The sequence below is a fragment of the Ictidomys tridecemlineatus genome, chromosome 7 (assembly GCF_052094955.1).
Source record: "Ictidomys tridecemlineatus isolate mIctTri1 chromosome 7, mIctTri1.hap1, whole genome shotgun sequence".
NCBI classification, from domain to species: Eukaryota; Metazoa; Chordata; class Mammalia; order Rodentia; family Sciuridae; genus Ictidomys; species Ictidomys tridecemlineatus.
Window position 1 is genome coordinate 40,085,943 of NC_135483.1, and position 26,541 is coordinate 40,112,483.

The 26,541-nt window shown below is 35.5% G+C and overlaps 1 protein-coding gene and 1 non-coding gene across 3 annotated transcripts in view; one reads left to right on the forward strand and one right to left on the reverse strand.

Moving 5' to 3' along the window:
* Positions 1-26,253, reverse strand: part of Ints8 (integrator complex subunit 8) — an 83,097-nt gene extending 56,844 nt beyond the window's left edge. For both annotated transcript variants that reach the window (XM_040293845.2, XM_005328666.5), the window contains exons 1-13: positions 25,956-26,253; positions 24,440-24,614; positions 22,973-23,113; positions 22,573-22,644; positions 21,639-21,690; positions 19,812-19,994; positions 15,742-15,849; positions 12,751-12,906; positions 10,020-10,120; positions 9,356-9,497; positions 3,319-3,389; positions 2,769-2,944; positions 1,561-1,694 (exon numbers count right to left, since the gene is read on the reverse strand). In XM_040293845.2, the coding sequence (XP_040149779.1) occupies positions 1,561-1,694; positions 2,769-2,944; positions 3,319-3,389; positions 9,356-9,497; positions 10,020-10,120; positions 12,751-12,906; positions 15,742-15,849; positions 19,812-19,994; positions 21,639-21,690; positions 22,573-22,644; positions 22,973-23,113; positions 24,440-24,614; positions 25,956-26,085 (1,641 nt within the window). In that variant the 5' untranslated portion in view covers positions 26,086-26,253. The remainder of the gene's footprint in view (positions 1-1,560; positions 1,695-2,768; positions 2,945-3,318; positions 3,390-9,355; positions 9,498-10,019; positions 10,121-12,750; positions 12,907-15,741; positions 15,850-19,811; positions 19,995-21,638; positions 21,691-22,572; positions 22,645-22,972; positions 23,114-24,439; positions 24,615-25,955) is intronic.
* On the forward strand, positions 16,737-16,809 carry Trnaa-cgc (transfer RNA alanine (anticodon CGC)). The gene has a single exon. It is a non-coding gene; the product is annotated as a tRNA-Ala (tRNA).
* Positions 26,254-26,541: the final 288 nt, after the last annotated feature.

Genomic DNA, 26,541 nt, shown 5'->3' on the forward strand with positions numbered 1-26,541 from the left:
AAGAAAAAAAATTTTCATTTCACTGTAATTAAGTATGCTTAAGTCCTATATAAGGACTTTTCTGGCTGCTTTTCCACTACTACTTCAGCAGGAAGGGCACTATGCAGTTAATTAAAAGCACTGCCACATACTTCTCCTATATCTATGGTTTATTTCCTTTTATCTCTAATCTATTTTTCACTGAAATTATGTTTTTTTGTTTTATAGGTACCGGGGATTGAATCCAGGAGCGCTTAACCACTGGCCACATCCCCAGACCCTTTATATATTTTTAGACAGAGTCTCACTGAATTCGTCAGGGCCTCCCTAAATTGCTGAGGCTAGATTTGAAATCACAATCTTCCTGCCTCAGCTTCCCAAACTGCTGGGATTACAGGTGTGTGACACCACGCATGGCTGAAATGGGACTTTAAAAGCTATTTTCACTTACACTTTCCATGGAAGAAATTTAAATAGATAACCTCAGAAATAGGTAAATACATTAGGTGGGACCTTAAAAGAACATTGAAAGCAAAAAAATGTTCTATGAAGAACTTTTAAGGCTGGGCTGTAGCTCAGTGACAGAACTCTTGCCTAGTATGTGTGAGACACTGGGTTTGATTCTCAGCACCACATACAAATAAAATACAGGTATGATGTCCATACTCAACTACAAAAAATTAAAAAAAAAAAAAAGAACTTTTAATACACTGAGATTCCATGGTGTAGGCTTTAGATTTGAAGACAGTATTAAGAAGCAAAACCAAGCTGGACAAGGTGGTGAATGCCTGTAATTTTAGTTACTCATGATCATAAGATGGAGGGCTGGATATATAGCTCAGAGGTAGAGAACTCCTAGGTTTGATCCCCAATATACAAATCACACACAATAAAGTAAAAATAAGGAACTGGGGTTGTAGTTCAGTGGTAGAGCACTTGCATAGCACATGTGAGGTACTGGGTTCAATCCTCAATATAGCATAAAAATAGATAAATAAAGGGCTGGGATTGTGGCTCAGAGGTAGAGCGCTCATCTAACATGCATGAGGCAGTAGGATCCTCAGCCCCACATAAAATAAAGATATTGTGTCCACCTATAACTAAAAAATAAATATTAAAAAATAGATAAATAAAGGTATTATGTCCATCTACAACTAAAAAAATTATTTAAAAATAAATAAACAAAGTAAAAACAAAGACCCAAGGTACAATTCAGTGATAGAGTGCTTTTCTAGCAAAAGCAAATCCCTGGGTTTGATAACCAGACTAGTCAGAGAGAAAGGGACCCTGAAGAGTAAGATTATTAATAGGTAGTATACATTACACATATATTTACAGCTATATTTAAAATGCATGTAGACACTTCAGTAACAAACAATATAACATTTTTAGATGTTACTGATTTAAAGGTTTTTTTTCCCCATTTTCAATTTTTTCTGACAATGTACAATAAAAGTACAATTATGGTTGGGTGAAGACTATAAGTAAAATGGATCCTTTTTCCTCAAAAAGACCAGGGAACAGCCCTTTTAATAAATTAGAAAATGAAAATTAATTCACACCTGTTCTTGAGTTTCTTACCTTATTAGATACTGTCCAAAACTGTCGCTCTGAAGTCATACCATGTAATTCTATTAAAATCTGTCGAATCCTCCAGGGATCCACTGACAATATAAGTTGATGTTCCAACTGACCAATGTTGACACTTGCTGAGGCTAAAAAAAGATAAGAGTTCCATTTTAATGATTTAACTCAAAGATATATGTAAACGTACGAGAATGACAACTGAAACATATTTGTAAGTATTCAAAGTTGAAAGCCGCTATCATTTTGAGAACTGATTCACTCAACATAATGTAAGTTATTTATTAACTTTATCTTCACACAAAACCTACCACAATTTGAAATACATGTGAATTTAGTAAGTGAATCCATTTGAAAAACAGTGAAGATATAAACAAAGTTAAAGTCAATAACTGGTTCATGGAAAGAATATTCAGGATATATGGAAAGAATTAATTCATATAGAGATTCCTATTTTTGAACATAATGTGTTAATGAAAGCACTTAAAGTAGATAAAACTTTGCTTATGTTAAATCAACTGAATTCTTTTGTCTCATCTGTACTAAATTTTGAAGCTTATGTTTCTTATTAATAAAGAGCACTGTATTTTCCACTTTTTACGAATAAGGACAAAAATTGGAGAATTCATTAAATAAATAAACAAAAATGAAAATGTTGCCAAAGCTGAATGTTTAGTCAACACATAGCAGCACAATGATAAAGGCTAAAATCAAAATTTTCATCTTTCTGGGTCCACTATCCCTCACTATTCCCCTTCCCTTTTTTTTTTTTAATATTTATTTATTTTTTAGTTGTAGTTGGGCACAATACCTTTATTCCACTCATTTACTTTTATGTGGTGCCAGGGCCCCGCACGTTCTAGGCAAGCATTCTACCACTGAGCCACAATCCCAGCCCCATCCCTTCTTGTTTTTACCTCCAACAACTTATTAGCTGTAGGGTTATCTTGATCTATTTCCCCATCTAAAATATTCTATATAATTATCCAAAATCTTGGCCTAATAAAAGATTGTTTATTTACCATACACTCAACAGAGTCCTAGCACTTAATGACTCATACAGAAATCTAACTAGAGCACACACATAAATATCTATAAATTATAAACAAAACAAGTAAAAGGGGATCCTTAAATATATTTCAATGTTAATTTGAATAGAGGGGCAAAATGTGCCAACAGTCTAGCTGGCAGACTGGAGAGCTAACCTGGGATATCATAAAATGAAGTTACAGGTTTAATGCACAGATTTACTCTAGGGGATCTCTTCCTCATCTGATCAACAAGAAGCTTTCGTTCTTCATCTTTCAACAATGTAATGAAAAGCTCATGTGAAGAAATCATGAAAACATACTGCAGATCTTCCAACCCCAGACACACATTCCTAGATCAGTAAGAAATATTATAAAACAAAAAAGCGTATAATTTAGTTTGAGGAAAAAAATCATATGAATCAATTTATATTAATAAACCATTTAAAAAGCTAATCATTTCATAAATTATATTACAATATCTTTAAATAGATTTTCAAATTTGCCTTTGATTGTTATTTAAAATTTTAATACCAGTGCTACAATATACTAGAAAAGTAACTACATAATCCAAAAGTTTCAGTTGGCTACACCAATTTGAACTTAACTAGTTTTTCCAATATGTCTGCCTGATTATAAGAGATAGAGGACATATACAAAAAGGTAATAAAAGATACTCTTCTCATGGGACTAAGTTCAAAGGTTAAAAAAAGAAAAATGTACTTACTTTAGAAAAGCAGCCATATTTCCTTTCAGACAATCTGAAGCTTTTTCTAAATTTATTGATCTTGAACATACCTAGGAATTTGAGTAATTTTCAATTGAATATAAGTGCTTTAAAAAAGGTAGATCAGGTTGAAAAGTGTTGATTTAAAACAATCAAATTTTCCTGTTTCAACAGTATAGTACTGACAGGTCTGATTAAGACAAGAGCTAAGATTAATGAGTAAAAATTCACTAGAGAAAGGTGAATGTTCTAATAACTGCGGGTACATACAGGTTGTAAAGAATAATTTACTACAAATAATTTAACGTGTTATTCTCTCAGAATTTTTAAGGTGTATGACCAGATTACATGAAGTGATTAAGCTTTAGGAATCAACAGTTCCTGTCAGAAAAGAGAGTTGAAAACAATGATCAGTAACAGCTAATGAATATAGAACCATAGAACCAACAGTTAAGAAAATAACCGCAGCTGAAAATATAAACAATGAAATAATAATGGAAACTAATTAAGTGGATATTAGTTATGTACACACAATATGTTATTCTACATTTATTTCATAGATTATGATTTCTCCTGAAATAGTACTTACAAGAAGTCAAAATAAAATATAATATAAGGGCTCCTATCCTCAATGTGTCAAATATTTTTAAACTGAAATAAATAAACAACCTAAAGTCTCACAAATGGATAAATGAACAAAAATGGAATATTATTTAATTAAAAAAGGAATGTGATAAAGGCTGCAACATGGACCATGAGAATGTTAAACTAAGTGAAAGAAGCCAATTAAAAAAGACCAACTATTATATAAATAAATTTATATGACAATTCCAATAAGGACAAATCTATAAAGTAAATAGATTCTGACAGACATACACAGTGGACCACACCTGTAATGCCAGCAACTTGTAGATTAAGGCAGGAGAATAGCACTCAAGGCCAGCCTTGGACACTTCGTGAGAACCTATCTCAAAAAGGGGAGGGTGGGGGTCCAGGGAGGCTAGGGTTGTAGCTTGGTGGTAAAGCACTTGCCTAGCACATGTGAGGCACTGGGTTCGATTCTCAGCACCACGTAAATAAATAAATAAAAGTATTGTGTCCATATACAACTAAAAATATTTTTAAAAGAAAAAAAAGGGTCTGGGATGTACTGGTTAAAAAAAAAAGTGGGGGGGGACAACTGGGGATATAGCTCAGTTGGTACAGTGCTTGCTTCTCATGCACAAGGCCCTGGGTTCAATCCCCAGCACCACAAAAAAAAAAAAAAAAAAACAGGGAGAGTAGATTCTAAGATTGGGGTATTTAGAAAAAAATGAGGAGTGAATGGTAAGAGGTTTGGTGGAGGTAAAGAAAAAAGGTGATGTCACACAACCCTAAAAATATACTAAAACTACTGAATTGTACACTTTAGGTGGACTGCATGGTATGTGAATTATATCTCAATGAAACTATTATTAAAATAACAAAAGCCATGGTAGTATTTGCCTGTAGCGCCAACTATATGCAGAGGATTGCCTGAGTCAAGAAATACAAGGCCGGGCTGGGGATGTGACTCAAGCGGTAGCGCGCTCGCCTGGCATGCATGCGGCCCAGGTTCGATCCTCAGGACCACATACAAACAAAGATGTCGTGTCCGTCAAAAACTAAAAAATAAATATTAAAAAATTCTCTCTCTCTCTCTCTTTAAAAAAAAAAAGAAAGAAAGAAATACAAGGCCATGCTGGGCACAGCATTGCATGCTTGTAATCCCAATAAGGTAGGAGTATTGCAAGTTCAAAGCAAGCCTCGGTAACTTAGCAAGACCCTAAACAATTTAGCAAGACCATGTTTCAAAGTGAAAAAATAAAAAGGGGCTGGGGGCACTGGTGCACACCTGTAATTGGTCTCATTCAGAGATGTACTGTACAGGTATCATGGAACGACACAGAAAATATTTAATGCATGATAAATAAGTATATGGTATGATAATTTCACCTTAATTTTGTTTTTTTTTTTTTTTGAAGGTACCAGGGATTGAACTCAGGGACACTCAACCACTGAGTCACATCCCCAACCCTATTTTGTTGAGAGACAGGGTCTCACTGAGTTGCTTAGTACCTCCCTTTTGCTGAAGTTGGCTTTGAAATCACAATCTTCCTGCCTCAGCCTCCTGAGCTTCTGAGATTAAAAGTGTGTGCCACCCGGCAGAATTTTACCTTACTTTTTAAAAGTTACTTAAGAACATGAATTAGCAGACATCTATAAATGCTATAAACAATAAAAATGTTAATAAGCTTAAAATTTAGATGAAATAAACAAATTCTTAGAAAATAACTTCCTAAAACTAACCCAAGAAAAAAGAGAAAAGCAAAAGCTCTACAATCACTGATGAAATTGAATCAATGTCAAAAATATCACAAAAAGTCCTTAGCCCAGGCTTTACTGGTAAATTCTATCTAATACTGAAGAAAAAAATAAAATAACCAGCAACTTCATTTTTATACACTCCATTTAAAAAAATTTTAAAAAACGGGCTGGGAATGTGGCTCAAGCGGTAGCTCGCTTGCCTAGCATGCGTGCGGCCTGGGTTCGATCCTCAGCACCACATACCAACAAAGATGTTGTGTCCTCCGAGAACTAAAATAAATATTAAAAAAAAATTCTCTCTCACACACACAAAAAAAATTTTTTAAAAAGATATATGCCCTGATTTACATTGTTTAACACTAAATCAAATAGGAAAATAAAAATATATGTATCAATCTCACACGTGAATGTTAAAAAAATTTTAAAATATACATATATAAACATGAACAGATGAACTAATCTATATAACACATGTAAATTAATAAATAAACTATAAATTAGAAAACTGTGATCATCTCAATATACATAGGAAAAGTAATTAATAAATCTAAAATCATTCACAATTTAAAAGAATCCTTAGTGAATTAAGGATACAAAGGAACTTTCATAATCAGATAAGGAATAATTATAAGAAAAACTAACAATAAATATTAACTAGTAAATCAGTCAGGCTGAGGTATAGCTTAATGGCAGAGCGCTTATACAAGGTCCTGGGTTATATCCCCAGCAGGAAAAAAAAAAAAAAAAGTGAGAGCTCAATGACAAACCCACACTTGGTACAGAACAGAAGTGGCCCTAAAACTAGTTAAAAATAATAATAATAATAATAATAATAAAAACAGAATAATAATAAATTGTGCTGGAACAAATGGGTAGTCATATAAAAAAGAAAAGAATGACATCTGACCTCTGACTTCACATGATACAGAAAAACCAAAGATTTTTGGATTAAAAACACCTAAATGTGAAAGGAAATCTATGACAAGTTTTTAGAAGACAAAATACAAGACTGGGGGGCTGGGGCTAGGACTCAGTGGTAGAGTGCTTGCCTTGCACTCTTGAGGCACTGGGTTTGATCCTCAGCACCATCTACAACTAAAAAATATATATGTTAAAAAAAAACAAGGGGCTGGGGATGTGGCTCAAGCGATAGTGCGCTCGCCTGGCATGCGTGCGGCCCGGGTTCGATCCTCAGCACCACATACCAACAAAGATGTTGTGTCCGCAGAGAGCTAAAAAATAAATATTAAAAATTCTCTCTCTCTCTCTCTCTCTCTCATCTCTCTCTCTCTTTAAAAGAAAAAAAAACAAAAACAAAAACAGAAGACTATCTTCACACCCTAAGATAGGAAAAGCTATCGTTTTAAAAAATGTTTTAGAATTTTATTTTCCTGAGGACTGAACTCAGGGCCTCACATGTGCTAGGTAAGCACCCTACCACTGAGCTACAACTTCAACACCATTTTTTTTTTCTAAGTTGTAGATGAACATAATACCTTTATTTTATTTATTTTTATGTGGTGCTGAGGATCAAACCCAGTGTCTCATGCGTGCTAGGCAAGCATTCTACCACCGAGCCACAGCCCAGTCCCAGAAAAGCTTTCTTGAACACACAGACATCACTACCAAAAAGGAAAAGATTGGTAAGACTGACTATATTAAAATTTTGAAACATTGTTAAGATTGAAAGAAATCAAACTCAGAGAAGATACCTGCAACACTGAAAACTGGTCAAAGAGAATAAAGAATTCCTACAAAGAAAAAAAAAAATTAAAAAAAAAAAACAAGAAACAAAACCTCCTTCCAAAAAGACAACCTAATAGAAAAATGAAAGACAACATTTGGAACAGCTATCTCAAAAGATAAAATTTATATAAACAAAAATAAGGACAGGAGATACACCTCTGATAGAATGCTTGCCCATCATGCAAGAGGCCTGGGGTTCAGACAATAGAACCATGGAAATAAATAAATAAAACAAATGAAAAGTTGTCCAATCTCGACAATATTGAAATAGAAATTAAAATTTCAATGAGATACTGTTAAATAACCATCTGATAGGCAAATCACACACTATAAAGGGTTGGCAAAGATACTGACCAATGAGAATAATTATAAAATGCTGATGATACATATCACTTTGATATTATAATGTTGCAGACATACTTTCCCTCAATGTGTAACAAACTGATATAAGTGTGCACCTGCGTATATGTGCAAGTATGTTTCAAACAACACAAATGTCCATCATCGTTTGATAAATAAATTATGGCATGGTCCATATAAAGTTTTAACACCTTCCGAGAATAAAAAAAAAAAAACACAAACACAAAACTATCTAAACACAACTTGAATAAATCCCACAAATTTAATGTTCAGTTAAAGATGAAAAATACATATTGTACGATTTCATTTACATGAAGTTCAAAGTAGACAATATGCTTTCAAGTATTTTCAAAAATCAGCAAGAAAGTGATTATCACAAAAAAGGGTAATGGTTACCTCAAGATGAAACTGAGGGTTTGGTAAAGCGCATAAGAAGGGCTTCTAGAATGTTGGCAATGCTCTGTTTTTGATTAATTGGTATTATTTTTCACAGAGTTCTCTCAGTTCCTATTATATCAAAATCATTAAGAGGTAAAGAAATTCAGCCAGGCGTGGTGCTGTACACCTGCAATCCCAGCAACTTCAGAGGCTGAACCAGGAGAATCTCAAGTTTGAGGCCAGCCTCATCAACTTAGTAAGACCCTGTCTCAAAACAAAAAATAAAAAGGTAGGCCAGGTATGGTGGAACACACACTTGTAATCCCAGTGGCTCAGGAAGCTGAGATAGGAGGATTCAAGTTCAAAGTTGGCCTCAGCAATTTAGCAAGACCCTAAGCAACTTAGTGAGACCCTGTCCCAAGATAAAAAATAAAAAGGGCTGGGGGTATGGCAAAGTGGTTAAGCGCCCCTGGGTTCAATACCCTGGTAATAAAAAATTAAAAAATAAAAAATAAAAAAGGGCCTGGCATGTAGCTCAGTGATTAATGCCCCCAGATTCAATCCCGATACCAAAAAAAAGAAGAGGTAGAGAAATCCAGCAAAAACGTATGGATTCTGCAGCTCACATGACACACTAGAGGCATGATTTGAGAGTTTCTAGTGCACAATGACAACAGGTAACTGAAGCTCTGTATGAGAACAAAATATGGCTTGAGAAGATAAATGAGCCAAGGATGAAAGCTGTATAAACAAACCACTAAAGAGGCCAAAAGTCAATGCAGGAACAAAGAAAATCCAATAAAAACTATAGAAGAAATATGGAGAAGGGGTACTCAAAGAGCTATGATGAAGAGAAGTTAAAGGGTATTGTTTGTCAAGAATATCAACTATCCATCACAGAAAAGGAAGTTTGATAAAGGCAGTAAAGGGGCAATGGTTAACTTAAAAGCAAAATTATCAATTATGGCCGGATATGGTGGTACACACCTTTAATCCTAGAAACTTGGGAGGCTGAGGCAGGAGGATCACAAGTTCAAGGCCAGCCTCAGCAATTAAGCAAGGCTCAAACAACATAGCAAGACCCCGACTAAAAATAAAAAGGGGTGGGTATATGGATCAATGGTAAAGTGCTTCTGGATTCAATTCCCTGTACCAAATTGATTAATTAACTAATTAATTATGAATCAAAAGGGGAGCAATATCTTACCTCAAGAAGAAAGTCTATTTTTTCTCTGTTAGGTCTAAGAAATAGCTGGTTAAATTGAACACTAATTGTTCTGCCTTCCAATATATCACGGACTGTGTTGCAGGCACAGACTTTAAAACAGATTTCATCTAGAGCTTCATTTCTGTAAAAAAGTAGATCCACTGTTATTTTTATAATTTTTTAAAAGGCGTATATTACAACAATAAATTCACAAGAATGAGTCATTTATTTTTATCTTTCCCTTTCCAGTCCTGGGAATCTAACTCAGTCTTACACATGCTAAGCAAGTAGTCTTCTGCCACTGAGCTACATCCCCAGTCCAGGCAATCTTACTTGGAAAGATTTTAGGATATTCAAACACACTAGTAAATATCACATACCAAGTCAGGAGCAGGGAGGGGAACAGGTTTTGAATTTACCAAGGGATAATTTAGTTACAGATTAGGCAACAGAATGAATTCTGCTTTGTGTAACATTCTCCTTGAAATCACTTTTAAAATAAACCAGAAAAACCCACTTTATAATGTATCCTTTGATTATGTTAGTTTCCCTTATATTAACAAAAGTGAAAGTAATGTCAAAGATTTGTAGATAAGTTGGAGATGAACCAGAAAGGACTTGCACTTTTGTTCAAAACCTGAAAGTAATTTTTCAATTTACTTACCCTTGTTGAGCTTTCTGAAAGAGTTCTCTTAGCACTGATTGTCGGAACTGGACAGGTAAACTGAAGGTTAAGTTATCTTCAATGAATATCTGTATTACCTCCTAGAACATATATATAAAATTATATTCATTTCAAAAATCATGGCAATTTTTTTTTACTTTAAAAAAGTCTTTCTATATTTGGAAAATACAAATTGAAGAAAATCATAAAAATACCTTACTGGGAAAACATTCTTTTTCTAAAATTCTAAAATTAGATTAAAAATAAAAATCATCTGCCACTGAAACTCCCCATCATGTACAACCACAAGAAGGGAATCCTAGTTAGACTAAATTATACTACATATATGTTTATCAAAATACACTGTACTGTCATGTATATCTAAAAAGAACAAATAAAAAAATTGTATCCAAAAAAATCATCCTCCTTCTAAAATTGAAAATAATGAATAAAAAAATGAAAGCTGGGGGAAAAAAATCAGTAAGAAGCAATGCAACCTCTTTTAAAAAAAATGTTTTTTAAACAAACTTAAGTTTCCTTCATAAAACAAATTTCAAAAAAATAATATTTTTAAATAAATCAGCTAGAAAAAACATACTAAGAAACAACTATAGTAAATTTGTTTTAAAATGTGTTACTTAAGTGAATTACAAAAACATCCACATTATTACAGATTTTTTTTTTCTCAGTCTTGTCAAGCAATGGAAAACAAGAAAGAATGGGTGAGGGGGGAGGGAAGATGGGAAGAGGATTTCTGAAAACAAAGGTAATCAGCCACTACCACAAAAGTGCTGATGAAAGTGGTTTCAAAACTGTAGAACCACTGGGCATGGTGGCACATGCTTATAATCCCAGCACTCACCTATAGTTCTAACACTGGGAAGGATGAGAAAGGAGGAGAGCAAATTTGAGGTCAGCCTGGGCAACTCAGCAAGAGCCCTTCTAAAAATAAAATAAAGGCTAGGAATGTAGCTTATTGGTAGAACATCTGCTTATCATACTATAGGCCCTGGATTTAATCTCCTGTACCAACAAAAATAAACTACATAGCCAACTACTGTTTTCCTCTACAGCAAAATATGAACAATGAATGTCCTAAGGCTCCTCAAGATCAAGTCTACCACTTTCCAAGTGTGAGAAGACAGTTACAGCTGTTTAAGGCTTCACCAACACAAAACAAAATGAAACAGTTCATATAAAGGGAATCTATTCAAATAAAGGCTAAACATGATTTCTTTCTTTTTTTTCCCTTTGTGGTATAAAGCTAGGACACTCTACAACTGAGCTATATCCCAGCTCTTCCTTTTATTTTTTGAGACAGGGTCTTGCTAACTTGCCCAGGCTGGCCTCAAATTTGCTATCCTCCTGAGCAGCTGGGACTACAGACATGTACCACCATACGTGGTTTCCAGAAGCTTCTTAAGCATCTATATGTGCCAAAAACAGCAATACACACCTAAAATTCCAGTTACATGAGAGACTCAGGCAGGAGGATCACAGGTTCAAAACCAGCCTAAACAACTAAGACCTGTCTCCAAAAACAAAACAAAACAAAACAAAAAAGACTTTTGGGGTGGGGAAGGCTGGGGTTGTAGTTCAGTGGTACATCGCTTGCCTACCATGTGTGAGGCCCTGGTTCAATGATCCCCAGAGAGAAAAAAGAATTCTGTGTATTTACCTTATGGACCCTCACCTATAAGCCTGTTCTAAGGAGTGGTTAACTGAAAGATCTCTAGACTTAAATAAATTCTCCTATATCTATAATTCATGTTCAGGAAAATTTAATTTCCTGCCAGACTCGGTGGCACAGACCTATAATCCCTCAGGTTCAGGAGGCTCAAGTAGGAGGATGGAGAATTCAAAGCCAGTCTCAGCAACTTAATGAGGCCCTAAGCAATTTACCAAGACCCAGTCTCAAAAAATAAAAACGGCTGGGGAGGTGGCACAGTGGTTAATCATCCCTGAGTTCAATTCCAGCACCAAAAACAAAAAATAAAAATTTAATTTTCTAACATAAGGGAAAGCAATATTAGAAAAATAGTCAGGGACAAGGGAACAAAGCATCGTCTCCTCCCTCATCTATGGAAACACAAAACTGAAAGTAAATTACACCTTTGTTGTTTCATGATTTCAATTGTGAGTTAAATAACATGAAGGCACGGTGTACTCTCAAGAATCGAAGTTTTCCAATAAATACTTAAAAGTACACACTCTAATTACCAGTGATTTCATTACAAAGCTAAAGACAAGCACTGAGGTGTAAGACATCTCAACATCCTGAGTTGATAACCAAGCTCAGTAGCAAAGAGTGTTTTGCAAATGAGCATCACAACCTAACAAAACCACTTATTTCACATTCTCCTCCTGCTGTAATATTTACAAAGATGAACAAAGCCATGATACAAGGATATACTTTCAAAATGAATTAAAAACTTCAGGATCCATAAAAGTAAAAGCTATCTACCTATAACCAATTTATGATGGGCAAATTCTACTGGGTCAAAAAGGATAGTATCAATAATAAAGAATATCTGTGTATCTCACTTGATTCTTACAAGAATCTTTTGAAACGTGACAACCATTACCACTACTTTTTTAGGCCAGCTGGTGAGTTTAAGTCATATGCCCAAATCGTACAACTGGTAAACGGCAGAACCAGGACTAGAACTCAGTGTTGTCTGGCTTCCAAAACTTTTCAGCTACATCAGTGCATTCCCATCATATATCTTACCTGATAGTTGCCAGATCTCAAACAAATGTGGACTTGACTATATGGAGTCAACTGTTGAGAGGTACTATCAGAAGAAGGTACAAGAACATCACATGCTTGACAATAACCAGCTAACCGCTTCTCATCTATGGTACAATGAAGAGATAATGAACCTATCTGTAAAGTAAGAGTTATATATCATTATCCATTAATGTAATATAAACAATAATCTAGTACCCCATAATGTATTTAACAGTACAAGAAAATGATAACAGAAAATTCAAATCTAGAGGAATCATAAAAAAATGAAAAGGTTTGGGGCTGGAGATATAGCTCAGTTGGTAGAGTGCTTGCCTCGCATGCACAAGGACCGGGGTTCAATCCCCAGCACCACATTAAATGAAAAGGTTATGTATTTAAAGAAAGGGTTAGCAAACTATTGTTTATAGGACAAATAAAGCCTATTATCTATTGTTTCAAAAACAATTTTTAGAACTATAAATTATAACAAAAAGAATATCAGAAAAAAATAAATATTGGGGGCTGGGGTGGTGGCTCAGAGGTAGAGCGCTTGCCTAGCATGTGTGAGGCACTAGGTTTGATTCTCAACACAACAACATATAAATAAATAAAAATAAAGTTCTATCAGCAACTAAAATAATAAAGTTAAAAAAAAACTGAATATGGAACACAAAGTCTAATGTATTTACTACCTGGCCCTTTACCTCCTGACAAAAAAAAATATTTTTGCCAATCCCTGGTTTAAAGTTTTTGGGTCAAATTACAAAAGATAAACATTATTATCTTTCTATCTAGATATGACAAGTAAGACATTAATAAAGAGTGAACAGTGTTAAAAAAAAAAACTTAAACATTTTAAAATACATATATCAGTCAGAAATTTAAAGGAGATAATATTAGAAAACTCTGAATCTTCAATTAGGAAGAAAAAAAATGCTCCTACCAAAAAGATTTTTTTTAAACGACACAATTGAGAAAGAGTTTTACTTTACCATACTTAAAAACACAATGAAATCAGAAATCTGAAGAGTTCCTTGGGCAAAGTTAAATTGGAATTCCTAATAGATCTGTAATAGATCTAGTCTGAGACCGTTAGCCTAGCAGGCATGAGGCCCTGAGTTCAATTTCCAGTACCACACACACAAAAAGAAAAAAAGAATAAACTAAATTAAATTTCTAAGTCACTTAATTTCTTAAAGGAAAGAAGAAATTGAAGCGGGGATGTTTCCAGCAAATGGCAATCAAAAACCTAGGTATAAACCTTAAAATTTAGACACCTGAATCAATACTGCAAAATGTCTCATACATGCTAGGCAAGAGCTCTACTACTGAGGATTGAACGCTGGTACACTTTACCCCTAAGCTATATCCCATTCCTTTTGATTTTGAGTCTCCTTGAGGTGCTGAGAACTTGCTAACATGCAAAGTCTGGTCCTGAATTTTTGATCTTCGTGCCCCAGCCTCCCAGTCTCTAGGACTATATGCATATGTCACCATGCCCAGCAAGAATCAGAATTTTTAAAAGTTTGTCCTTAGTAGGAATTAAGGTAAATTTTAAAGATACTGTATTTCACCCATCATATTAACAAAATAAAAAAAATTATTTTTTTTAAATACCACTGATTAAATACACCAGTTCAAGTAAATACAGAGTAAAACACTACTGATCAGAAAAATAAAGCTAGAAAGCAATTTGGTTTTATAAATTTATTGCCTTTAAAAAGTAATAACTGTGCTGCAGTTGTAGCCTCATATATGTGAGGTACTAGGTTCAATTCTCAGCACCACATATATATAAATGAATAAAATAAAGGTCCATCAACAACTAAAAAATTAAATAATAATAGTAAATGACATGAGTCTATAGTAGTTAAAAGGTTCTAAAGTCTGAACAGAAGTTCATTCTTAAGACATAAATATAGCTTTATAATAAAGCTACATATAAAATATAATAAATAAAGAGTAAATAACCTAGTAATATAGTATAATAAAGAGTAGTATAATAATACTACTAGTATAATAAAGAGTAGATAACCTAGCCAGGTGTGGTGGTGCACACCTATAATCCCAGCAATTTGAGAGGCTGAGTCAGGAGAATCATAAGTTTAAGACTAGCCTGGCCAACTTAGTAAAACCCTGTCTCAAAAACAAACAAAAATTTAAAAAGGGCTGGGGATGTAGCTCAGTAGTAGAGCACTGCTGGGTTTAACCCCAAATACAAAAAAAAAAATAGAGATTAAATAACCTAAGTGCCCAAATATAAAAGAAAAAAAGTCAATCAAAGAGTATCCACAAAATTGGGTAAGGTGGCACACACCTATAATCCCAGCGGCCAGCCTCAGCAACTGCAATTCAGTGAGTTCCTATCTAAATAAAATACAAAAAAAAGCTGGGGATGTGGCTCAGTGGTTAAGTGCCCCCGAGTTCAATCTCTGGTACCAAAAGAAAAAGAAAAAAAAAAAAGGATACCCACATAATAGAATGATAAATTTAAATGCCTACTCAAAGACTTAAGCAAGATACAAAATAGTATGTATGAGCTGAACTGTTTAAGAATATACAGAAAGAAAATATGATCAAAAAGTAAAAGAAGTTAATTCCAAGTAGTAGTAATACAGATTTTTTAAATTTTTTAATTTTTTTAGTAGTAGTTGGACACAGTACTTTTATTTATATATTTTATGTGGTGCTTTGGATCGAACCCAGTGCCTCACGTGCGAGGCTTCACCACTGACACCACTCTCTAACACCACCAATGTAGATTTTTTTTAAAACCAGTTTTTAGTACTTTTTGAACTTTCCAAATCTAGTGCAATGAACACATTTGTGTTTTTTGTTAGTGGTATTGCTGGGGGCTGAACCCAGGGCCCTTCCCCATACTACATATGCCTTATACCACTGAGCTACAATCCCTTTCCCCAAAAATAGTGTTTTTTTAACCTTCAGAAAAATTAAAGCCAAAAAACTGTATAGATTTATGATTGTATTTACCTCTGCAATTAGTTCTTTGGTTCTAAAAAATTTTTCTCTGGCATTTTCATAAGCTGCTGAATTTGTGGAGCCTTGCTGGAAGTATGCTGCCCCCAAATCATAACATACCTAAAATGGAATGAATACCAAAGTTGTTTAATAATTTTCCATGGACTTTAGAGTTGATAGAATTCAAAATGATCTTTATGTCAGGAAAACAAAGGGGAAAAAATGAGGTTAAAAAAAATTTTTGATGAACAATAAAATAGAAACCAACTCCAACTCACTTAAGCAGAAAACCATTTAATGATAAGATTTCAGATAGCCTATAAAACTATTGTGAAGGCCAACGAATAAGATGAGGAAAACAAGAGAGGCAAGGGCAGGTAGTAAGGACAAGATCCAAAACTGGTGCAGGTACCACTATAGCCCATCTCAACACTAGATACCACAACTTATGTCACCTGCAACCACCAGTAATTAACACCAAAGCAACAGCTGCATTCCCCAAATACTGCCCCTGGAAACTAAATTTAACTGTTGATATTGCTACTAACCACCACCATAACAGATTCTCTATCAGTCCCACTTTGACCTATAGGATGCTAATTCAGTTTAAATACCTGTATTCACCTGTGATATGTCTACCCTCAAGCTGGAAGAGGCTTAACACAGCCACATTTTAGTTTTGAGTTTCTACTCTGAGAAGGGTGTGCTTTCCACCAAGCCCCAAAGGTAAGGAATTCTAACATAGAAGAGGAGAACAGATGTTGGGGATCCCCCCCAAATGGGGAAGAAAGCAAAAATCTATCATAATAGACTAAATAAACTGAGGAATTTGAATTGATGGCCAAAATTGACACTACTTCTTCAACTGTCTTTTTCTAAAGGCAGAATTTCTACATTTTTCCAAGAACTTTTTTTTAGATTGATGCCCAGATTCACTGAATACACAAATCAAAAGTCAACTCAGATTTACTCAGGTTGGCCATTTAAAGAATACTAAGGTCCTGGGCTGGGGTTGTGGCTCAGTGGTAGAGTGCTTGCCTCGCACGCATGAGGCCCTGGGTTCGATCCCCAGCACCACATAAAAACAAATAAATAAAAAAGAAAGATACTGTGTCCATCTACAATTAAAAAAAATTTTTTTTTAAATATTAGGGGAAAAAAAAGAAAGTATACTAAGATCCTGCCAGGAGCAGTGGCACTCAACTGTAATCCCAGTGAGTCTGGAGGCTGAAGCAGGAGGATTACAAATTTTAAAGCCAGCAATTTGGCAAGATGTTTTCTCAAAATAAAAAATAAAAAGGACCAGGATGTAGCACAGTGATAAAGGGCCCTGGATTCAAATTCCAATACCAAAACAAGAATACTAGGTTCCAGAAAGTGAGATGAAAAACACAGAACCAAACACTGGCAGAGCCAGGCTTAAACTCAGATCTAGGAAGAAGACTCCTATGCAGCACATTTATTCTACACATGGCTAAGAAAGCAGTTGTTTTGGTGCTAGAGAATGAAGCCAGTGCTTTGCATGTACTCTACCACTGAGCTTACCCGTTCCCAAATAAGTCTACTTGAGCTGACTTAAAAATTCATCAATTAGGGACTGGGGTTGTGGCTCAGTGGTAACACGCTTGCCTAGCATGCGTGAGGCACTGGGTTCGATTCTCGGCAACACATACAAATAAATAAAGGTCCAACAACAACTAAAAAATATCTTCAAAAAAAAATTCATCAATTATTCTCTCCAAATAGGAAAAAGTACAATCTCACTGACCCAATCTTTAAGAATTCCAACATCTTAATTTTTCTCTCAAAGTGTCTTTACTTTTCCTCTAATCACACCAGTCTTCTCAATTTCCCATTCACATGGTATCCCAGAAATGAGTGAACTTCATTCTACACACTTTATTTCCATTTACACCAAACCAAACTTAGCCAACAGATGCTTATTCTTCTTTCAAATACCTAAGCTATAATAGTATTTGGTACTCATTACTGAACCTCACTTTATCGTTATGTTTTATATAGTTTATCCTGTTCAGTGAATCAAGATTGATTCTCATCAGCCTCTGCTTTGCACCATTTAGCCCACACTAAATTTCTGGCTGATTTTCATTATAGAGAGAGTTCATTACATCTGGAGTGAAGGATACTAACAATTAAAAAACATACATGCACACACACACACACACACACACACACATACACGTATATAGTTATATGTAATTCTCCTTCCCAGGCAAATACAAAAAATTAAGGTTTTTTTCAAGTTTTATTACAGTAACTGACAAGCCATTAAAATGAGTTAACATTCTACAGTTAAAAGGTGGTCAATGGACTGAAAAACAAAAAAATGAGATAATGAAACCAACTTTTTGCATTGGACAGTAACACATTCCCCCACACACACCCCAGTAATACTGGGGATTAAACTCAGGACCTCATACATATTAAAGTTGAAGCTGCTTCTTGCTGGCCTCAAACTTGCAATCCTGCCTAAATCTCCTGAGTAGCGAGGATTACAGATGTGCACCACTAAGTTCAGCAACACTTGGTTTTATGGTAAATGATGTAAATACTTTTGAGTCTTAGGTGAATTTTAGTAATGTAAATGTAATTTAATAATGATGTACTTTAAACATTGTCATGTCCCAAAATAAGTATTACCACTAATTTGCCAAACCAAACTTAGCCAACAGATTCCTCAGAAAACAGGAATTATAACTCAGCTATGTATAAAAGAATATCTGATAAAGCTAACTTAGCACATCTAAGTGTTTTATACTCTTGTTTTTCAGGTTATGTCAACCACCATGTTATGAAGATTAGACCAGAAGTGCTGTCAACAGCTTTGTGTTTTTGTTTTTTTATGGGACTGAATCCAGAGGCACTTATACCTTTGGGCTACATCCCTGGCCTTTTTTACTTTTTATTTTGAGACAGGGTCTCACTAAATTGCTTAGGTTGCTGAGTTGCTGAGGCTGGCTTTGAACCTTCGATCTTCCAACCTCAGCTTCCTGAGTCACTGGGATCACAAGCGTGAGCCACCACACCAGCAAAAGCTTTTAAAAAAGACTGAAATACTATGAGATACACAGCACTAGAAATACTCTCACATGCAAGTTTCATCAATGATTTTAAAAGGTTACCAAGTATCAATATCTTACTACTGCAATTTTTTTCCCTATGAACTCTTATCTCACCAGGTTTTGAAAAACTTATTATCTTCAACTGTGTAGTCAGTAAATCTGAAAATCCCCTTTCAAACACTATGTTAACTATTTCTGCCCTTTTCCAGAATTGGTGATGAAAAAAGTCACCCAATTTACACAAAGAATATAGGTTAAATGTACTAATCTAATGGACCTCTTTAGGTAATACTCAATGAACACTTTAAAATTTCTATTGTACTCAAGGTTCTGTGTTAGTAAAATGCAGAAGCCAGGCAAGGTAGTGAACGCTGTAATCCAAGTGACTCAAGAGGCTAAGGCAGGAGTATCACAAGTTCAAGGACAGCCTCAACAATTTAGCAAAACTCTGTCTTAAAATTAAAAAAATAAAATAAAAAGGACTGGGGATGTAGTTCTGTGGTAAAGCACCTCTGGGTTCAATCCCTAGTACCAAAAACAATTTTTTTTTTTAAATAAAAAGGGCTTGGGATATAGCTCAGAGGTAGAGCACCCCTGTATTCCATCAACAACAAAAAGTAGATATTTTCTCTAGGAGTCTAGTTTTCAGTATAACACAATAGTAGTTGAGGGTTTTGTTTGGTTTTGATCCAATTAAGACTTCTAATGACATGAATAAACCGCAAATCAACTGTATACTCATTGCATTCTCTATATTTAAACTGTCTTCTAAATTCAACTGGAAAACTATTTCAGATACAATAGATCACATGATATTTTCCTTTTTAGAAAAATCTCAAGTGAAGTCTTATAAAATTTGTAAAATATAAATGCAAACTTAATAACATCTTAACTCAAAACCAAAGAGAAAAGGCAGAAATAAATTCAATTAAAAGTATCAGAATGATCTCTATGAAACAAAACATTTTGCCATGCAGTAATAAATACAGAAATAAATACCTGGCATTGCATTTCCTCAGTTTTGATTTTCAATCCCGCAGTAGAACTCTCAGTCTCTCCATTTACCATGCCTGGTTCCACAGCCAATAAATCTAGAGTTCTCATTGTATGGACATAAAGATCCTTGTTTAATTTTAGGGCTGCCTCTAGTACTAAAATAGAATCAGCAGCTTGTTCTTTCAGCTACAAAAAATACAATAAATGAATTAAAATGCAAAAATAGCAATTATATTAGCCAAAAAATATTTACATGATACTTAGTAGCTTAGTGTATTGAACTCGTTACAAAAATAAAAAACTGGGGCTGGGGATGTGGCTCAAGCGGTGGCGCGCTCGCCTGGCATGCGTGCGGCCCGGGTTCAATCCACAGCACCACATACCAACAAAGATGTAGTGTCCGCCGAGAACTAAAAAATAAATATTAAAAATTCTCTCTCTCTCTCTCTCCCCTCTCTCACTCTTTAAAAAAAATAAAAAATAAAAAAATAAAAAACTTCCTACGCAGCAAAAGTACAATTAAATTTGTTGAAATGAAGTTATCTTAAAGGAAAAAAGAAGAATTTAAAAATCACCAAGAAAAAACTTAAGTTCCTACTTCGAAATCAGAAACTGATTTTTTTCATAAAAAGTTAATAAAAATTATTTTAAAATTTGCACTGCCGAGTATGGTGGTGTATGTCTATAACCCCAGAGACTCAGGAGGCTGAGGCAGGATTCCAAGTTTGAGATCAGCCTCAGCAATTTAGAGAGGCTCTAAGCAACTTAGTAAGACCCTGTCTCAAAACTTTAAAAAATAATAATTTTTAATGGCTGGGAATGTAGGTCAGTAGTAAAGCACGCCAGGTTCAATCCACAATACAAAAAAAAAAATTAAAAATAAAAATTTGCAGCCAGTGCAGTAGAGCATGCCTATAATCCCAGAGAGCTCAAGAGGCTGAGGCAAAATTCAAAGCCAGACTCAGCAACTCAGTGAGACCCTAAACAACTCAGAAAGACCCTGTCTCTAAATAAAATATAAAAAATGGTTGGGGATGTGGCTAAGTGGGAAACACCCCTGGGTTCAGTCCCTAGTACCAAAAATAAAAAAATAAATACAAATTTGCATTGCTCCACTTTGATTTATTCAAGAAATATCTGTATGCCTCTATGTGCCAGTCACTTTACTAGACACTAGATAACAATAAAATGACTCAGGGTTTTTGTTTCCAATATTCAAAATACTACAGCACATTTCTTTTATATAGATACAGGTTATTTACTGTCCATTTCCCCACCATCCCCTGTACCTTACATGACATTTCTGGGATATTGTAGGTATTAAAAAGTAGAGATAATATTTAAATTACAGGAAATCCTTCTGTAGGTCATCTTAAAAATAAATAGTCTGAACTGGGGGTATAGTTCAGTGGTAAAGTGCCTGCCTACCATGAGTGAAGCCCTGGGTTCAATTCTCAGCATCTCAAAAAAAAAAAAAATAAATAATAATAATAATAATAATAATAGTTTTCTGATTATTGAATAATTTTAAAATACAAGTTATATATATTTCTTGTGGAATTTTTAGAAAACACAATATAAATATATCACCTAAAACACTGATTTCTAGTATCATGAAATATTCAACAATAGAACTGGTGATAAAAGTACTCTACCACTAGAGTTGAAAACTTGTTTAATTTATAGTGCAATATTACCTATATTCTGGCAGTAAAAATTTCTGTCAATGCACCTAGACCTTGACAACTCTCACATACCTTAGAAGATGCATCTATACATGCTAAAAATGTGTTCCACTACTGTTACAATGTAACTAATGCCAATACTTACCACTTTCAAAATGTTTTCTGTTAACTCTTTCTCCTGTTGCATCTGATTCATACTAAAAGAGAAATGATGGAAAATCATTCAAATGTTACTCTCAAGACTGAAAAATTCTGAATTGAAAAGCATCATTCTTTAAGGTAAGTTTAAGTATTTTAATGCTACTACTTTTCATGCTTAAAAAAACACACAAAAAAAAATACTTTCTCTTATGGAAGCTCATTAATTTACCAGTATTTTCTCATTTGTCTTGAATAACAAAACTTTCTCAAGGGGCTGGGGTCGTGGTTTAGCGGTAGAGCGCTTACCTAGCATGTTCGAGGCCCTGGTTTCGATCCTCAGCATCACATAAAAATAAATAAAGGTAATGTGTCAACTACAACTAAAAAATATTTATTTAAAACAACGGGGCTGGGGTTATGGCTCAGCGGCATAGGTGAGTGCAAGGCCCTAGGTGCAAGGCCCTGGGTGCAAGGCCCTGGGTTCGATCCTCAGCACCACATAAAAATAAATAAATAAATAAATAAATAAAAATATATTTAAAAAATTTTTTAAAAAAACTTTCAAGACAAAACTTACTAACAAAAGTTCATTTCTGTAAAGTTAGAAACTGTGCTTTAGATCAGTAAATGAGGATAAACTGCTACCTGAAACTTAAGAATTAAAACTTCATGTTCAAATTTTTGTAATAAGCTTTGAATTTGACAAAAAAATAAACACTACTTTCTGATGAATGGCATTCTTAAAATGCTCTGTAGAGCTCTCTATCCTAGATTTCTAGAGCACTATTTGATTCTCCAACCTTCTAACTCTTCCAAATAAACCTTTATGCAGGCCCTCTGCTCCTCTTCCTCTATAACACAGGTTATTTAAAACTTGCTAAATTTTTTAAAATTCTGATTTAAAAAATGTCAAACAAAGGTCATATACGCCAACTTACACACTTAACTGAGGGGGTCCAGGTTTTGCTTGTTTGACAGGAAAACTACTTTGAACAATTGTCCTAATTGCCCTGAAGACAAGAAAAAATAAAATTTAATATACCAATAAATGTCACTTCAATTGTTTCAAATACTACTTAGAAGATTTGTAGCATAAATTCTCTGAAGTTTTGACATGTTATTTATGTTCACACACACACACACACACACACACACACACACACATTTTAAGCAGCATGCTTTTAATATACACATTCACAAATTTGCTCTATACTCATAGCTCCAAAAATCCTCTGAGAATCCCCTAGGGCAGGAGAACCTTAAAAAGACACGCCTGAAAGCCAGAGTGCAATTAAACAGAGGTTTCCCAGAACATTTTGGGTTTATGAAATAATTTACCATCTATTGTAGAGAAGTATAGCCATGGCAGTGGTTGGGGGTAACGTGGCCAGATCCATGTCTACATGCTTTGTCCCAGGAGGAACTTTACTGATGCAGAGCAGTTCATTAAGTAACATATTCAATACTGGAACAGACAAACTTAAAAGAAGCAAAAGATACATGTTTGCATGTTAGTGCTTAAGAAGCAACAAATACACAATTCTAAATCATCACTAAAAATAAAGTGATGATTAATTACATTGTTCCAAAAGGTCAAATCTATCACATTTCAAAATAACTTTTTAAACTTTAAATTATTAGGAAAAAAAAAAGAAACATACACATAAAGTAGAATAAAATGAATCTGCATCATCCACTTTCCACAATTATCAACTAAAGACCATCATGTTTCATTTCTACTCTAATTTCCACTTCCCAAATTGTAAATATTTTAGATTATATCTCAGAAAAATGAACTTTTAACAAAATCACTGTACAAATTCCACATCTAAATATTTTAAATTTGCTTATTATCATCAACAATCCAACTATCTTGTCTGGAGGGCTGGGGTTGTATGCAGTGATAGAATACTTGCCTAGCACAAGAGAGGCCTTAGGTTTGATCTCTAGAAGGGGGGGGGGTGGCTATATCACATGATCAAGCAATTTAAAATCCTAAAAAATAACTCAAAATACAGATAAAGTTTGTGGGCACAGATATTTAAGGGCTTGGGATTTATATTAGTGAAAAACTAGAAACAAACAAAATGAATGTCAATGAAGAAACAGTTAATGATATGTTAAGTGAAAAAAAAAAAAACAGTACACAAAATATAATCACAAAAACGAAAATGGGAGCTGAGCGCAGTGGTGCATTCCTGTAATCCCAGAGATTGGAAAACTGAGGCAGGAGGATTATAAATTCAAAGTCAGCCTCAGCAACAGAGTGAGGCCCTAAGCAACTTAGAGAGACTCTGTCTCAAAAAAGAGTTGAAGATGTAGCTCAGTGGTAAAGTGTCTCTGGGTATCCTCAGTACCAAAAAGAGAAAAATATAAAGGGCTAGGGCGTGGTGTAGTTTAAACCACTTGCCTAACATGCTTGGAGTTCAATTTCCAGCACTGATAAAACAAAAACATACAAAGAACAAGAAAAATGTTAAAAAGTACTTCTCTCTAGAATTCTTTCTTTCCTGAACTTTTCCCTATTTCCTATAAAGTATTTCTTTTAAACTGAGAAGAAGGGGATGAAAGAAAATAATTTTGGTTTTTTTCTGGTCCTCCCACCTTAGCCTCCAAATGCTGGGACTCAATACACACCCTACTTTAAATATATTTCGTACTTTCTGAAAAATACCTGCATATTTTACCAAGAAAATACAGGAAGAAAATTTTCATTTTAAAAGCCAATATCCTAAATACATACACAGAAATAAACAAAAGTATCAAAATAGTACTCCAAATGAAATTTCATGTAGATCTTTATACCTTTTCTCTAATATGTCCAAGTCCCACTTCAAATGTGCAGCAACTTTAAGAGCAAGAAGTTTTAAAATACGATTTCTCTTGTTATCAGGTGGAGGTTGAACCTGGTTTTGTTCATTAACTGAAGGTTTGGAAGCCTGTTCCAAAAACTGAACTATAAGTTGAACTGGTGCAGGATCTAGGATTTAAAAGAAAATAAATTTTTAAATTTAAGTTTTAATTATGGATACACAAAAAGAATTCACTGTACTGTTTTGTTATGCCATAAAAGGAATCCAAACAACTGTACAACTATAAAGACTAAGGAATACAATATATAAGAAATACATCTGAGGGCTAAAGGAGATGATCTAGAAGAATGGGCAAGGAACATTAGTACAGAAGAACACTTCACAGGTAAGAACCTAGTAGTTATTCCCAGTTCAGCAAATGACCAATGCCAATTAGAGGAAAGAGGTGCAGGCTGTAAACTAATGAGTTGACAATTAGAGGAATCTCCATCAAGTTACCTCTCAGCACCTGCTCCCTCCAATGCAAAAAAAAGAATAATACCACCTACCTGGCAGGATTATTCTGAAGACTGAATTAACCCAGATGACACATATAAAGAATTAAGCACGGTGCCTGGCTTCTGGGAAGCAATTTTGTCAAATGGAATGAACTAAAAAAGACATAGCACAGTCTGCCTATATAAAGTACACTAATTTCTCAGACTAGTCTCTGAAGACGACCTTTAGTTAAGGACTGCCTGTTAGATTCAATCTATATTTGGATTTGAACTAAGGGAAGAAACTTAGGTTTTCATACCAATACCTCTTTCCAGAAATGCCTGAAGTTTTTCTCCTTCTCCCATAAAGCCCATTTAAGTGGGATATTAAGCATTATCATCACTATGTAATAACCACCTTGTAACTATGTAGCAGTACCTGCTTTCAAAGATTTTTAACCCGCAGCCAGCTTTGGAATATAAAATTCTCTCACTGAAGAACAAGAGTTAAAGAAGAACCCAAGATAATAACTAGCGTCGGGCTCAGCATCAAAACGGATTCCTCTCCACCTCCCTGAATTTATACCGCCCTAGGTTTCGTAAAGAGGGTTCGGGTTCCTAGTGCGGTGTCGCACCCCTTAACCCAGTTTCTCGGGGAGCTGAGGCAAGAGGATCAGAAGTTCGAGGCCGGTCTGGGAAACAGTGACAACCTATCCCAAAACAGGGCTGGGGACGTAGCTCAGTGAGTTGAGCGCCCCTAGGTTCAACCTCCAGCACCGCGGGTGGGGGGTTCCGGCCAGCATCCCCGACCCAAAGCACCGCCAGACCCGTACTAAAACCCCAAACAGTAAAAAAGGACCTACAGAGGGCGAAAGGGCCTCTGCGACGCCCCACGGCGGCACCCCGGCCCAGGGATATTTAATATAAGGGGGTTAGCTACAGGCCCTGACAAGCTTCGGGGGGCCCAGAAAACCTGAGTGGAGGGAGGCCGGGGCGTGTCCCGCCCCCCAGGGCTGCAGGTGCCACGCTTACCCGGGCAGGGCTTGCGCAGATGCTTCTCCAACAACGACTCCTCCAGCAGGAACTCGAACCAGCAGGTCTGCGGCGGGGTGCAGGGCCGACTGGAGGTGGCCGCCTCCCGGTCCGCCGCCTCCGCGCTCATCCTGCCCCCGCCGCCGCTACCACTAGGGGCGTTTCCCGGCTCCAACCTGACACTCGAACGCGGGCCCCGAGCCTGTGGTCTGCAGAACCAACCCAGAGAGAGGACACAATCAGAACGTCCAAAAAGCTCACACAAGCCAAAATGGCGGCGCGAGCCGGAACTGAGCTCCTAGATCCGCCTCCCTGAGGCGCCACCCACCTCCGGACCAATCGTCTTCTAAGTTGGTGATAAGGGGGAGGGACTAATCCTCAAGCCACGCCTTTTTTGGGTTGCCCAGAGAGACGGCTCAGTTTGACGCTAGGTAGCGGAGGCGCTTTCCCAGTTCTATGGAAATTCCTCAGCTAGCAACCTAGTCTGGGGGTGCAGTGGGCCTCAATGTTCTCGTAAACACGAAGAGGACAGTTTCTAGTTGTGACTCAGGAAAGTTACATTTGGTGCTTTCCATTTCTCAGATTT